This window comes from Trichosurus vulpecula, chromosome 7 (genome assembly GCF_011100635.1).
Source record: "Trichosurus vulpecula isolate mTriVul1 chromosome 7, mTriVul1.pri, whole genome shotgun sequence".
Lineage (NCBI taxonomy): Eukaryota > Metazoa > Chordata > Mammalia > Diprotodontia > Phalangeridae > Trichosurus > Trichosurus vulpecula.
This window is the reverse complement of record NC_050579.1, coordinates 206878451-206895495: the sequence shown is the minus strand read 5'-3', so window position 1 is coordinate 206895495 and position 17045 is coordinate 206878451. Positions and strand designations below refer to the sequence as shown.

The window sequence follows — 17045 nt, the reverse complement described above, 5'->3', positions numbered from 1 at the left end:
AATAGTGAGGAGACTGACTAGACTGTAGTGAAGGGTTTGTATTGGGGAGTAATGAGAAATAAAGTTGGATAGGTGGGATGGGACCAGATATAAATAAATTAGAACAAGTAGCATGGGATCAGATTGCCAAAGAAGACTCATTAGAAGAGAGGTCCAGGGAGGGACACTACTGACAAACAGTGTGGAGATACAGATTAAAGTTGGATTATGATTGGCCAGGTATGTGTCATTCCCCAGCAGCATTACGTAGTCCTGGAGCAGGAATGTAGAAAGTGGGCAGTGGGATATTTCATTGCACTTGACACACTTTGTAAAATCTTGCCCTAAAGGGCAGAAAAGGAGGTATCATCAGGGTTACAGCTTTTTTTCCCCGTAGGTTGGGACTGTGGAGGGAGCTTTGGGGTTTCTATAATTATACGGATTATGGAACGTAAGGAAACGAAGGAGGAATTCATGTGTAGGTTATGTAATTTATGGACAGGAGAGAGGAAAGGCTGATTTTTTGAGTCAATCAGTTAGTCAACAAGCATTTACTAGTCACTTGCTATATACCAGGCATTCTACTAAACAAAAGGGATATTCATTGTTGTTCAGTCATTTCAGTTGTGTTCAATTCTTTGTGACCTCAGGGTTATTGTTGTTTTTTGGCAGAGATACTGCCAGTGGTTCACATTTCCTTCTCCAGATTATTTTACAGATGAATAACTGTGGCAAACAGGGTTAAGTGACTTACTTAGGGTCACACAGCTGGTGTCTGAGGCTGGATTTGAACTCAGGAGCATATGTATGAGAAGAAGCTTGACATGGTGTCTAGAAGGCTAGACTTGGAGTTAGAAAGACCTGAATTCAAGTGCTTCCTCTGACTCTTACTACTAGCTATGTGACCATTAGCAAATCACTTAACATTTTTAAGACTGTAAGTCATAGACCACTTGTTGTTCTGTTTTAGTTAAGAATATGACACGAGGAGTCCCTTATGTGTGTGGATGAAAACATTAGTCCAGAATGAAAGGGGTAAGGAGAAAATTATTATGGTCAGAAAAATAAGCCACTTTAAAATCATCACAGACATTCTAAAAGATCAATTCCCTCATTTAAATCAGGAATGTACCCAGTATGGGATTAAGCTAATAATGATCTAATAATTTAAAATGGCATTAAAGGTGTCATAAAAAATCTTTAAAAATGGCCTTTCATTGGGATTTTTCTGGTAATCCCATCCTGGTATGTGATGCAATCATTTTGAAAGCATATACCATTGTGACTTGTTTGTGGTTACTTAGTAGTTTCTAAATTTACAATTTATCATAGCTACCCTGAAAGTTGTCACTTCTTGATTTTTCTCATATACTGTTCCTTTTTTCCCACTGACCCAAACAAAGAAATATACAAGACAGAAAATGAATCCCTGCCCACATACAGTGTGTGTGTGTGTGTGTGTGTGTGTGTGTGTGTGTGTGTCTGAGTGTTGGAGGGTGGAGATAGTGAAGCCCATCTGACATTTATGAGTGAAGTTTAATGGCTTGTGTCACAGTATGCAGAAAAAGAAGTCTCTTTTATTCTATCCCAAAAGTGTATTAAGTAATTCACTGAAAATGCTGTGGTATTGAAGGGAAAAAAAATCTGCCCTTGAATTATGTGAATTGCTTAAGAATGGGACCTTTGATGTATAATGCCCTGTCTCTAATGATTCTACCTGCCATCAGAACTCCTGTTCTGATGAGTATGCATATTATATGCTTTGGCTTTTGGTTAGACCTAGTCTTATTTAAACATTTTTAAAGAAGAGAGTGTACTTAATAAGCTCTCAATTATCTCTGCTGTTAGAGAGAATCAATGGTATAAAACATCAGTTAAGTAAAAAAACTAGACATAGATATGTCTCTATAAAGGTTTTTTGGGGGAATGTTTAATATTTGTTAAACATCAATTTGTAACTCCAACTAAATTGTCTAAATATGGAAAATATGATTTTGAATTCCTTGAATATATCAATTAATCTAAGTAGGTTACAATTTAGAAACTTGCTAGGTATCAGGGAGAAGTCAGCTATTATTAAATTACTTGTTATAGATAATTTAAAACATGAATAGTAACACACAGGTAATTGAGAGTTTGACCTTTGAAAACAAAGTTTAGGCAGATGATTCAACTGATCAAGATGATATAAGTGGACTTTCACAACTGACTCAGTGTTGTTATTCCCCTGACATTCCATTGCCATCTCTGTGTCTCTGGCTATCCCCCATGCCACTAATATATTCCCTCCTTACTACCCTCATACTTAGAATCTCTAGTTTCCTTTAAGATTCAGCCACAAGTGTCACCTTTTATGTAAAGTTTGTCCTGGTCCCCTTAGCTGCTGTTTAGTCTGTGTCCAAATATGACCTTGTATTAATTTTGTATGGGCTAGAAATGGGTTCTGGACCTGTGGTTTCACTGATATGGGGAATGCCCAGATAAGGAAACTCTACCATTTTAGGTTGGCATCTTCTCTGCCATTTATAGCACTAGAGAATTGAGAGGTTAAGTGACTTGCCCAGTATGAGTCAGAGACAGGACTTGAACTCTGGTCTTCCTGGACATCTACGGCTCCATTCACTACCCCATGCTACCTTTGTTTTGTATATGTGTATATACATACATTATGTATATGGATACATACATGCATATACATATGTGTATATATATATACACATACACATATTTATATATGCATGTTTGTGTTATTATATATAGTACATATGTAAATATGCACACATATGTGCGTATATGTGTATAAATATGCATTTATATGTACATATATTTGTGTGTGTGTGTGGTATATATACATGTCCTGTTATTTAGACCAGTAGATCAGATGTAATCTCTTTGAGGGAGCTTACTTCCTGGTTAAATCCTCATTATGGCCCTATTCCCTGACCATCTCTATAAGAATCTTGGACTCTCATTGGGTCTCCTGGCTCTGAGGAATGAACTTTTATCTTACCTTGGTGCCTAACCCCCCATGCCACTTCTAGGACATCTCACCATGTTTTCCTTCCCTCATTTGGGTTCCCCCTGAGTTTCAGTATCCTGTTATATATCATCTTCCATATTTCAATATAAGCTTCTTGAGGGGAGGGGCTGTTGTATTTGTATTTATATTCTTATTGTTTAGTACAGTGCCTAGAACATAGTAAGCACTTGACAAATACTTAATCTGTCTGTGTGAATTCAGACCAGGGGCTGTTTCACTAACTTTCTTTGTCTCCCCAGTGCCAATCACAGGACCTGGTACATAGTAAGTGCTTACTAAATGCTTGTTGACTGATAGACTATCTGTCATTTTAACTGGTAAACATATGGTGTGTAAAAGTGGGTCATGCCTCTATTCAATTTAATTCAATCCAAGAAAATGCCTCCCTGATTTCTTTGCTTTGAGTAGATTTTTAAATCTTCTAAACTATTTTAGTTAATCTGTGAGTTGAATGAGATTCTGCATTTGTTCAGAGCTCATTCAAGACAACCAATATCAGAGACAGAGAGAGAGACAGAGAGAGAGAGAGAGAGAGAGAGAGAGAGAGAGGGAGGGAGGGAGGGAAGGAGAGAGTTTAATAGCTATGCTAATTATCCATTCATCCAGATCTCTCCCTACAATGTTAGACCATTAGAAAGCAAAGTACCTGGACCAAAATAGCAAAGCCCTTGCAGAAATGCTGTTAAGTGAGGTATGATTTCATGTTATTTCTCTGCCTTTGTGGAGAGGGTTGGTAGGAGAGTCATTTAGTTGAAAAGATTTTTTAAAAATCATAGTTAAGATATTGTTTGCTTAGAATCTTTTATCGTAGGATAAGAGATCCCACATAATAAATTCTTGCTTTAGTTGAAAGGGAAATTTTCTCCCTTCAGATAATATATATGCTTTCTGTTGCCAAAAAGCAAAAATCTATATAACTCAGTGTAGTGCCAATGCGATACCCACAGTGGCTGCGACTGCTATGAATATGGCGGTGTAGTTCTGAATCACAAAATATAACAGTCTCTTCATTGAAGGCGAAACCAAAACATTTATTCTAACATCAGAAAGCCAAATCCATCATAGCAACAAAGAAATCTATATACATTATCAATGCAGAGAGTACCACCATCCCCAAGCCTTCCCTCCATTGGGCCTTCCCACAAACCAAGCTGCCTTAAGCAAAATCACTCCCTCTCTCACTCATGCTAGCTGCTCTGCCTGCTCTCTCTTTCCCAGCTCTGATGGCTCTGTCTCACTTACTGCTCCACCCCCTTCCTGCTCTACCTTTTTGGTAAGCTCCTCCCACCACAGGCTCATGTGACTTAGGATTCCATGTGACTCAGACTCATGTGATTCAGACAGGTTACATAGGCCTATTAATGGATGGGAAAGATCTTCCCATTGCATTAACAATACATTAACAATACACAAAGTGTTTTTTTCCCCGTTTTTGTTTACCTGGCTGAAAATTTAGGACGAATTTTATTGTTCCAGTAATGTTATTCTGCTCAATCCAGGTGCATGAAAGCTTTTATACTCTTCTATACCCTCTGCTTCCTTTAGATTTGTTCTGTTTTATCTTTAAATACCTTGTCTCATCTATTTTATAAATTATATCAAGTTCTATAGGAAGTAAGGTACACATTTTAAATAAAAAAGTTATATTGTATAATGTCATTTTGGGTGTTTTCTGGCAGTAGAATGCTTTTAGAGGATGTCATGAAACAATGCTGAGCTGGTCCTAAAAAATGTATGGTCATCCTTTTTTTCACCTCTGATTGGCTTTCTGCTATACTCTACATATTGATTCCTGTAACCCCTTTTTTCTTCTCTTATTCCAAATGTCATCTCCATACCCCTTGCTTTCAGCAAATGACTTTTTTTTTCTGCTTTACTGAGAGAACCCAAACCATCTGTGTTGAACATTTTCATCTCGCTTAACGCACTCCTCAAAAGTTCTTTATAGTTTTTAATATCCTATCCTCTTGTTTCAATCTCAGAGGATAAGGTGATCCTTCTCTTTTCCAAAGCTAGTCAATATATTTGAGCCAATGACCATATAGGTGCTCATCCACTTTATGCACTTGCTTCATTAATCATATCTCTCTTTCTCTTTTCATTGGTATCTTCTAAACTATCATGTTCTTCCCTGCTATCTATATATATACTTAAATATTTCCCATTTTGAAACCAACAATACAGCAAGGGGGAAAAACAGCCTTTCACTTAACCCTGTTATCTCCTCAAGCTGTTGTCTTATATTTGTCTTCACTTTCCTTGATAAGCTTTCTGCAAGAATTGTATGTGGTGCCTGCCTCTACTTCATTGCCATTTATTCACTCCTCAGCCCTTTGCGGTGTGGCTTCTATTCAGAATGTTTCCATAGAGGTTACTGGTAATTGCTTAATGGCTAAATTGAATAGTCTTTTCTTAATTCTCATCCTTTTTGATCTTCTTGACCTTTTAGAATTTGATATTGTTGACCAGCTCCTTCTCTCCCTTCTTGTTTTTCTAGCATACTTGTCTCCAGCCTCTCCTGAGTATCCAAACTGTTCCTTCTCAGTTTCTTCTATCAGTTCATCATTCATCTACTGCCCCCTGAGGCCCAGTGTCCTTCCAGGCTCTTGCCTGGGCCTTCTCATCAACTCCTATGACATAGTACAATGCAAATGGCTTTCTAATCTGTACATCTCACTGTGATTTCCTTATTGAATTCCAGTCCCACATTCCCAATTACCTGCAGGATATTTTTACTTGGACGTCTCATTGGTATTTTAAGCTAAACCTGTCCCAAATTTTAACTATTTCTTCCCCCCCCAAAAAAAACTTCTATCCCTTCTCAAAACTTCCCCAATTTCATTGATATACCACTGTTCTAGGTCACCAATTTCAAACCTTTAGAGACATCCTTCAGCTTCATGCTCTGCATGCAAGTCCCTCACTAATTTTCATGCATTTTTACTAACATCTCATATTCAAACTCTTCTCTCCACTCACTTGGCCACTACTATAATTCAGCCTTCCTCCACCCCAACTGAAATTGTTTTTTCTCTTCTCAAATGTTCCTAGAGCAACTTTCATTTGGATTTCCCCTTTGCTCTCATTCCCTATGTTGTGTTATACTTACGTAAGAAGCAGCATGTTATATAAGTGCTAGATTTGGAACGTGTTATGGATTTGGAATAAGGATTGACCTAAGAGGGAGGGTTTGAATCCCTGAGCTGCAGCATTGTAAACGCTACTATAGGCAAATCACCTGTCTATCTCTCTGAACTTTAGTTTTACCATTTGGGGAATGTTTGGGGAATTGAGGTAATAATGGCTGTGGTACCTAATTTGGAGGGTTTTTTTGAGTATCAAATGAGATAATACATACAGTGTTTTATTAGTTTTGAAACACGTTATAAAGATCAGTTATTAGAATCTTAGATCTAGAACTGAAAGGGTCTTTAGATGCCTCACTCTACATGGTCCCTCACTCCACGTGGTCACACAAGTAGTATTAGAAGTAGGATTTGAACCCAGGTCATCTAAAAGCTCTGTGGAAAAGATGGAGCAGGTAACATCATACCCATGTGACAGGGCTGTGTATCATCATCCCTATATAAAAGAACTTCTCTTAGCTTACTCTCATGTATCATGGCATGAAGGTGACCATAGGTTTATAAAAGTATGCTTGAATAGTGTAAGTCCTAAGAAAATGGAAAAATTAGAAGTAGACATCATATGCCTGTTATTAAAAATTCAGCCTAGGTAAGATTGTAGAGACATCATCAGAAGCTTTGCAACCAAATGGTAATTAATTCTGGTTATGGCCTCTTACAAAGCATAAAGAAGTCACGGTGTTTCAGGCAAGGAAAAAAAACCTGTACTTGAAATATTTAAGCAAAAGAGGTGATGAATGGTCTAGGAGATGAGGAATTTAAACGTGTACAGTGAGAAAAGCGCTAATTTTTAAATAGGTTCTGATTCTGGATCTGTTACTCACTACTTATATACCTTTGGACATGTCATTTAATTTCTTATGACATGTTTCCTCTTCTGTAAAATGAAGAGGTTGGAGTAGATGGTTTCTGAAGAAGCTTCCAGCTCTAGATATAGGACCCTAAAAACTTAGAGTCGTTTAATGGTTCAAACTCTCTGGCCATTAGTTTTCTCATCTATAAAATGAGGGGGTTGGACTAGATGACCTTTAGGGACTCTTACAGCTCTAAATCAATCCTATGATGATCCTAGAGAGCCAACATCAACTTGAAAATCATTTTCGTCCTTTTTTTATCACCTCCTTCCCCAACTAAAACTCATTCATATGTTTGAATTTTGACCTAACACCAGAGGAGTGGGAGAACAAATGTATAGCAACAGCTGATTTGTAGAAGTGCTTTCTTTATTTTTGCCAAACCATTAGCTATGAGGTGCAGTGAAGAAGATAACTTTGTGAAATATCAGAATCAAGAGATAACCCTCTATCCTTAATATCACAGACACAGTGAGATTCTATTCTGTTTTGGCAGACCACAGAACCCCATGCCCCACACCATTTGAGCTTCAGCTTTACAAAAAATACCCTTAGTTTGGTTCATTCCTCAAGGTCCCATTGATTTTCCATTATTAACTTCACTTCAATTCCATAAGGATTTATTGAGTATTTCCTATGTGCCAGGCACTGTAATATGCATTGGGGATACAAAAACAAACATCAAAACTCTCCAACCCTCACAGAGCTTGTATTTTGCTAATAAATATTATGACTATGTATAAGTGTTTGCTTGTGTTAACTTCTTTGCAAGCAAATTCTATTTGCCTTTCAACAAATTAAGCTAGATGCTCTTAAATCAAAGACCATATAATTGTCACTGGCTTTGCAAATATGGAAGGCAGAAAAGCATGATACCCTTTTAATTTAGTAGTGCTCATGGAATGTTAATGCACACACTATTAGAAAAAGATTGGAAAATGTACAATTATAAAGCAAGTGACAGAGTGCCCATTAAAAAATAAAACAAATTCCATTCACATCTACCTATTTCTTTGTTTAAAAAATTCTTTGACATTGCTCTTGGACTGAATCAGGGACATCAACTATGATTCTGAGAGCCAAATCTATTTTAAGGCTTCAGATGTTTTCAGTATTAGGTATAAGAGAGTATTACTATTCTCAAAATTCCCTCCCCCTGTCCCACACTTTGGTTTTTACTAATGCTGAGACTCAGTATTCACTGTTGTTTTCTGATATGTTTCTCCAAGAGTTATAACATTCATCCAACTGCCTGCCCTTTTCCCACTTGTAGGTTTGAGCTATGTTAAGTAGCATAGAGATGTAGACAGAGGACAAATTAGAAAAAAAGCCTTCTCTTGACTGTCAAGAATATTGGTCTCTTTGGAACTATGGCAGGAGTTAAAAATGTGACAGGAGTAGGGGAGAGGGAGAAAAAGACCCAAGGCTTGGAATAGTCTTTCTGGGGACATATGATTCCTATTCTTCCTATACCTTATTCCACTCCATGTATCTATAATCCAGTGGCATTGCTGTTCCCTGCATTAGACAGTCCATCTCCCAACTCTACATTTTCACTAGCTGTCTCCTATGCTTGGAATGTGCTCTCTGCTCCTTTCCACCTCCTGATTTCCTTCAAGTCGCAGTTAAAATACCATCTTCTGCAAGAAGTGTTTCCTGTTTCTTAATGCTAGTGCCTCCCCCTACTACACTCGGAGATTACCTTCAGGTTATCATATCTATCTATCTATCTATCTATCTATCTATCTATCTATCTATCTATCTATCTTGTGTGTATATAGCTGTTTGTATGTTATCTCCCCCATTAGATCATGAGCTCTTTGAGGGCAGGGATTGTACTTTTTTTTTAAACCCTAGTACTTTCTTGGCACGTTGTTGTTTATCCTATGTTCTCCATGACATCAGGAAGGTGATGCCATGACTTGCAAGTAAATTGGATTTAAGTGAGGGAGGGCTGTGTAGAGTCACCAGCCTCACTTTCTCCTCCAGAGCCATCTGTGCCATGTAGCAAGATATAGATAAGGATGACTGGAGATGGCCCTGGATGCAGTGGGAGACCTTGGTCTTTTTAAACTAAGGTTTTTAACAAGTCTCAGTTTGACTGAGGTGACGCCCATTCAGTGATTAAGGCTAGGTAAGGAATGAGGCAAACGGTGGTCTCTTTTACCTAGTCAAAAAAATCAATCTGGGAGGTGAAGACCCTCCTAGGGTTTCTGGCCAAAACAGAAACAGATGATATTTACATTCACTCTGAGCCATGGAGGGGTATTGGGGGAACAAACAATGACCAGGTGGGGCTTGGAGTGGGACCTATTATTGGCCAGTCAGTGAGAGCCAGAGTGATTTGGGTTTAAGAAAGAAATCTAGCTTGTAAACCCTAAGATATCTTGGGAGGTTTCAGTGATCAAAATTTAACATTCCTTTGAGCACATTGTAGCAGTTAGTAAATGCTAGTTGATTTGACTTATGGAATTCACAGATTGGATGATTGTTTCTAAATGGTTCAACAGAATTAATCTCAGAGAGCCATTATTCATATCAAATAGAACACTAGGGTTCCCCTGAACATAGTTGTGTGTAGAAGTACTGATTGAAGCAGTTGGAAAACACTTTTAGGGTAAAAGCCATTAGGAATAACATGTATGTATTGGGTTGAATTGGGAAGGTAAAGCATAGATAAGACAATGTTTGGGAACCTAGAAAAAGTATGCTGAAGTATTTAAATGCAGTTTTAAGGCTGTGTATGTTTAGTTATAGAAAGAGATTTTGGTGCAGAAAAGAGAAACATTAGATTTTGAAATGGGAGCAGTCTTTGGGATGTGACAAGTAGTGGTGATAGCTTTTGGAGAAGCTGGAGAGAATGCCATGGAATAGAAGAAAATAATAAGGTCATTGGATTTGCAGCAGATGCAAATAAGGTGGTCCTTTTTTCTTCTTAATTGTTTTCTTTGCTAACCAGTTGGTATTGCTTGCAAAATGAAGTGATTTTTTTTCCTTCCTACTTTTCCAGTTGCTTCATTCTGCTGAGTTTGCTGATCAGCTTCTCCAAACTGCAGCTGGCACGTCAGCCCTTGTTATGCTTATACAAATCACAATTACAAAAACAGTAGTGTTTTTACAATTAAGTGGTTAGTTGTACTATTGATTCTCAGACTCCTTAATAAACAAATATTAATTCCTCCAGCATCATGGGGAATAATTCTTATTCTGTATGTTTTTCTAATAGAAAGCATTAAACATAGAATGTGTTTGTATTACTGAGACTTTTTTGATTTTCACACAAATCACCAAATGTACTTTGACATCAAGGCTCTGTACCATGTTATAGGGGAAACACCTAGGTTTGAATCATAGCTCAAATACTGAGTGACCTTGGGCAAATCACAGCTTCTCTGGGCATCAGTTTCCTCATATGAAGTTGAAGGGGTTGAACATTAGCACCTCTGAAGTCCCTTCCAGGTCTAAATCTTTGACCTTTAGCCTTGTAGGAATAAGTACAGGTGACTTCTTTGGGATAGGGAACTTTCAGGTGAGGAAATTTCCATCAGTGCAAGTCAACACCTCTGCCACTTAGTCTCAGAAAGTTGCTTAGAGCATGGAGAGGTTAAGTGACCTACCCACTTAGCCACTATGTGTCAGAGTGTAGCTCTGAAGGCCAGCTCACTACCCACTATTTCATGTTGTTTCTTATATTAGTCTAACTAAAAGGCCCTAATTTATTCTTTCCTTCAAGGGTCCTTTCCTATTTAAAGGTAATATGACATTTCACCTTATTACTTGTCCGTAGAACTTTTCTAGTAGTTTTAGTTCCCTGTTTTTTTTCTGTCTGCTTTTTTCCTGATTGCTGTTAATAATCTCTTCCAGGTCTCAGCACAACTACTTAAGAATTACCCGGATTCTGAAAAGCCTTGGTGAGCTTGGATATGAACATTTTAAATCCCCTCTTGTAAAATTTATTCTTCAAGAGGCTCTGGTAGAGAACACTCTCCCAAATATCAAGCAGAGTGCTTTGGAATATTTTGTTTATACTATTAGAGACAGAAGAGAAAGAAGGAAACTCCTCCGGTTTGCTCAACAACATTACACCCCTCCAGATCATTTTATTTGGGGACCTGCTAAAAAACAAAAGCCTGAAGGAAGCAAAGCAGCAAAGACCCCTACATCTCCTGTCTCTGGTCACAATAGTCAATCTATGCAGAAAAAATCCAAGGAGTCTAAGAATAACTGCACAGCTGTTCATTTAAGTAGCAAAGCAGCTGAAGAAAATAAGGGAGAATTGAAAGAAAATGGAGAAAATGCAGATCGGCCTAGAATGGAGGCTGGTAATGAAATTGCCAAGCCAAGAAATAGTGAAAAGGACAGCAGTGCTGGAAGTCCAAATTCTAAGCCAGAAAAAACTATTAATAATCTCTTAGATAAAAAGGAGAATGCTGCTTCTGTAGAAAAAAGTGAGGACAGTGAATGTCAGAGCCTGGATTGTGAAAATTCAGGAGTTCAAAGGAAAGGTTCCTCTGATGAGGATGGCAAGAACTGCTCTAGTAACTCTTCAGAAAACACACAAACCAGTTTAGGTAAGGAAAAAACTGTTGTAGAACCCATCCCAAAGAACAAAGATGAGGTCAAATCCTAAAATTGGGACCTAGACATCTGTTTGTGACAATTTTTGTTGTTTTCATTTTGGAAGTCCTGAAACAAGATGCATCAGATAATGCTTTTAGGCTCTGAGTTTTCAAATTCAGTTTTGTATACAATTTATAATAGCTTTAAAGTAACATTCTTGGTACCTTGAAACAACTGTGTTTGACTTAGAAATAGTTCCTTTTAGGATAGATTGCATTCTATACAGGGAAAAACAAAACAGTTCTGTTGTGTTGTGTTACACTGCTTCATTCTTTACTTAGTTTATTTAAAATAAAAGAAAGTAGAGATCTCTAGTCTTCTCAGATGTATTCTAAAAGCAATTTGGTCTTTGGGGAGTACCTCAAAAAAGCTTATTTTGAAAATCTTCAAAATGAAAAGGATATTCTTGGTTTAGTCACCCTGATATGCCTAAATCCCACTTTTAAAATCTTTGTAAATTGATAAGATAAGTTTCCAGGCAGCATTAAGAACTTCCCATTTAAAGGATTATGCTGACCTTCAGCTTGAATTTGAAATAGAATTTTGGCTGGAGTGTAACCTTAAATTCCATAGATTTTCTCTTAAATCATAGCTATGTTTTCCTGAGCTAAGCACTTAATATAAATTTTGATGCCAAAGACACAGAGAAACATTATTTCTGAGGACATTGTGTTTGCTTTAGTTATTGATCCTGTGTCTTTCAGATAATTATGTATATACAGAAAAACTGAAGACAGGAAGAATGAAAAGAGGGAGGATTTTTTAAAAGTCTTTAAAAACAAAGTCATGAAACCCGTTCTACTTTGCAAGGCATTTAACAGTATAAACACAGATATCTCTATAAGGTGCCTTATAAGATCGATACATTGATGTGGTCCTCTATATAATGAAAAAAGGACTGTGTGATTCCCCGTTTTAAAGTGTTAAGCTTTGAAATTGGAAAAACAAAGGCTGAAATTCATTACGCTTGGTTTGAATATACTTAGAATGCAGGACACCAAACCATCCAAGATTTCATCTCTGCAGGCATTCATCAGTGCAGACTGTAAACCATACTAGATGGTTACACAAGTTGCTATAGATTTAAAAAAATCCTGATGGCCAACATTCTGGTGATAAACCTCTCCAAACTTAGGCTGGTTCTTACATAACAGATACACAATACACATGGCCATATGTGAAGCCTTCAAGCTTGCCTTCAAGGATCTGTCAGAGATTGAGCTACAGTTGCATAGCCTTTGAAGACCTAAGGGTCCCTAATACCCCAGGAAATCATTGAAGTAGGCTTTTCATGGAGGTTTTAGTATACATATCCTAACTTTCAAAAGTCTGTATGATTTATTTTTAATTGGGTCATTTGTAGAAATTGTGAGTAGAAAATGGAGAATCATAATCACTTTAGTAAGAATTTTAAAGCATGCACCTTGAACTTACTCTTATCAATAGATACAGTATTTTTGTTTTATTCATTTCTTTTGGGAAGAACTTGTTTTCCTTATTTTGTTTTACATTTTTTGGATAGGGGCATCTTAAAAGTTGTAAATCCAGAAAAATACTTTAATATGTACTACTTTGTATTCTATTGCATGTTTCTGTTCAGCTACTTTCTTCCAGTGTTGTATTTTGGTGGTCTTGGCCATTACTTCCCTACCCCACCCAACTCCCAAGTTCAATAGGCTATTAGAGATATGTTTTAATGTTATTATAATGTTTGATTATTTTGAAGTTTAATTGTGAATTTTTACACAAAACGAAATCCCGTATCAATGGCTATCATCAGTGAATGATGCCATACTTTCCTGAAATAGATAGTTCTTTATGTCATGATAATAAGTATCATTTTGACAGTTTTATTAGTTTAAATTTTGTCAAGTGCCTATTTTTGCTTTATCTTGTTTTATGCAATGGTTCTATGGTTATATTGAGCTTTTACATATCCCTTTCTTGATTCTATGCAGGAAATATGTATAATAACGTGTGGTGCCTAGCACCATGACTTTGTGGGTACCTCATAAATGCTGTATAATGTGAGTTGGGGGAGAGACTCCCACATTTGATTGTTTGTTTGATGATAGATAAGACAAGGACAATGTTGATGACGAATAATCTACAAGAGCTTATTACAAATAACAGAGATTTATTCAGTTGTTGAAAGTACCTTTGCATTTTAGACATGCGCTTCTGTACTCAATATCCATAGCTGCGTTCTCAGAATATTAAGTAAACAGCTAATATTAGTAACCAGAGCAAAGTTATTAAATAATCATTTATAATAGACTATAACCTTTTATTTAGTAATTATAGCATATCATAACTCTTTGAGGTGAAAACAGACTCTAAATTGTCCACTGCAAAAATAATAGCTGACATTTATATGATGCTTTACACTATATTATCTCATTTGGTCCCAATAATAGCCTAGTGAATTAGGTAACTACAGGTATGATTATTCCAATATTACAGATGAGGAAATTAAAGCTCCAAGAGAGTAAATGACTTGTCCATAGTCACACAGGTAGAAAATATCAGAGGCAGGATTCAGGCCCAAGTCTCTCCTGATTCCAAGTCCAGCACTGTCCATTACTTTTTAAAAATATTTTTCTAATTAAGAATTCCTTTTCTTGTATATGATATTGTCTAACTTGTTTCATGAAATTTTCTATTACATAGTCCTACAGAGAAAACTGAGTTTCTTCCACATGGATTCTGGTCTTCCTCACACTAGAGGCTTTTTGAAACATGTAGTTAAGGTAAAAGAAGGCTTTTGAGAGGAGAATAAAGGCTAGTGAGAGAATATAATCCTTTTTGCAGCTGCACTAAGTGCCAAATATCTTGTATTTGTTTTTCTACCAAGAATACTCTGTGAATTTAGTAGCTTGTTTTATAAGGTATGCAGAAATGCATTTCTATGTATTTGAAACAGGAATCAGCCCTGTAGGTCTGGTTTTGTCATCTTATATTAAAATACACACACAACTATTGTGATTACTAAGGCATATCGAAAAGCTATTATTACCAAAAAATTCAGTGAAGCATGTCTAAAGTGCCAGGAACATTATTGAGCCTTTGTGATATATAGTCCTTATCCTGTACCTGAGGCTACAAGGATATGCAGTCAGATATTGATATAATGGTAACTTGCATTTCATGGCAAATAGATGTAATGCTGCATGGATTATTCTAGGACGTTTGTGATAATTTGCCATTTCACTTTTTTGTACTGGAAATGAAAAAATCTATACCATTAAACTATTCTGCCACTCACCATACAGTTTTGGTGATTGTTCCCATAAAAAAGCTCCAAGAAATTCGATTAGACATTTAAGTAGAAATGTCTTACTTTACTGTTAATCACGTGTATTATGCACTTCAAAAAAATACCTTAACTCTGTTTTCAATTTATGCTTTGAGGTCACTTTTAAAAAAAAATTTAGTGTATGGGAAGAAAACAAACCCTGTGACCACAGACTAACACAATCATTCGGGAGGTTCTGAACAACCTTTTTGCCAAGTAGGCAGGCTTCCAGTTAGCCTTTTTATTAGTCATCATGGATTCAGATTTTGTTGAGCAGAAATACCTATTTTTTTTCTTTAAGCTCTTTTCTGAATAGCAGTCTGATTTTTTTTTGGAGGGGTGGGTGGGAATAGAAATTAAGTGTAGCATATTATATATGCATTGCTTTAATAAGTTTAGTAAGGAAAAGCTTCATACTAATATCAAAATTGATAAAAGACAATTTAGTGTGTTTCTTTAAAAATCAAATTTTGCTAAGTTAAAATTTTGTAATAATTGACTTATCTAATCTCCAGCAACTAAATCTAGTAAATTAGGCACCACATTTTAAGACATTTTTCAAGTATTCGTTCATATTGTAGAAAGAAAAGACAATTATGAACTGTTCTGTTTTTCATTCTCTTGGTTGCTGACTGTACCTGCAGCTGCTTTATTAGGCCTTGCCTCTCTTAGGGGGAAGTTCCTACTTGGTTCTAGGAATAATACCTCTCCATATATGACAACAGATGCAGTCATTAGGCAATGTCCAGGTTGAAATTAAGCACTCTAACTTCTCTCACCAGAGCAGGATCTAAATACTGTGGTAGAAGGAGTTATAAACACAGTAATATCTAAAGTTCAGCCAAGGAGATAGATCCAGGATGCCACTTTGCAAACTCATTAAAGCTAGAGTGACTAATATTTCAAATTGCAGTTGTGGTTATAGAGAAAGATGGCTGTCAGTGAAACCCAAAAAATCTGGGAACCCCAAAACAAGGGAGCATATGTTTATTTACTCATTATTCTTTCAACATATAATTCTATGCTGCTTATTGCACTAACTGATTCATGTGGGTAATTTCTGGGGTGACAGTAAGGTTTTGTCTGCTTGCTCTTTCCCAATTCTGAATATCCCACCTACTCAGCAAAATGTGTACAGGAATAGTCCATGTTTTTAAAAATCACGTATGATTAAAGCTAGCAATGATTTACTTATATATATGTATTCCTAGAGGTTTCCAGATGTGCCTTACATAGTGTAAGCAGTTTTCATTAAGAAGCTGACACTTTCATTTCTTTAAAAAAAATTGTAAGGAACCATATCATGATATAAAATTATAATATTTAATATCATGAATGAAATTGGTTTCCATGAAAGTTACTGTTCCTTTTTTTTCTTTTGGAGAAATGGCCTCTTGGTGAGACTTGCATTCATCCAAAGAGGGAAAGGGGAATTAGATGTATTTTCCATAAAATTAAATAAATATGTTGTTTTGGGGAAAGTGTGTGGAATAAAAAGCATAAACTATTTAGTGTGTTAAAATTATTTTTGCTTTTTATTAATTAGTATATTTTATTTTTAGCTTTCAACACCTATCTTGGATAAATATGAAATATCACATCTTTGTACCTGCTGATGTAAATGGTACACATGGAAGTAGGAAAGGAAAGCCCTTTTGACTAACATGTTAGAAGTTTGACTCTAAGAAACTGTTCAAGGCATCTAAAAACTACTTTCATAACTGCTTTGACAAATTATGACTGCATGATTGAGTCCTGCTTTCCAATATAATAATAATACTGCTAATAAAAGAAATACTAATATCTCTGTTTTCTTTCTGGCTTGTTGATTCCTCTCTTTTTTTGGTAAGGAATTATTTATTTTTGTAGGGTATACACAAGATACTTAAAATGTATGTGTTCCTAAGTTAAAATCATTCCATTAAAACTGGAGATTTTGTATGTACACTTTATTCTCTATAAGACAACATAGTTTCAGCTCAATCGAAGTGAATGTCTGTTCTTATACCATATATATGATAAGCAGTTGGTCACCATCTTTTCATTGTGTAGTATACTGAGATCAACTTGACTCCTGTTATACAAATTAAAATTACATGTAAATAATTATT

The 17045-nt window shown here is 36.2% G+C and overlaps 1 protein-coding gene across 2 annotated transcripts in view; it reads left to right on the top strand.

Moving 5' to 3' along the window:
• The window catches only part of OGFRL1 (opioid growth factor receptor like 1), a 28771-nt gene extending 14627 nt beyond the window's left edge, over positions 1-14144 (top strand). For both annotated transcript variants that reach the window (XM_036769121.1, XM_036769120.1), the window contains exon 7: positions 10884-14144. In XM_036769121.1, coding sequence (XP_036625016.1) covers positions 10884-11649 — 766 coding nt within the window. In that variant the 3' untranslated portion in view covers positions 11650-14144. The remainder of the gene's footprint in view (positions 1-10883) is intronic.
• Positions 14145-17045: the final 2901 nt, after the last annotated feature.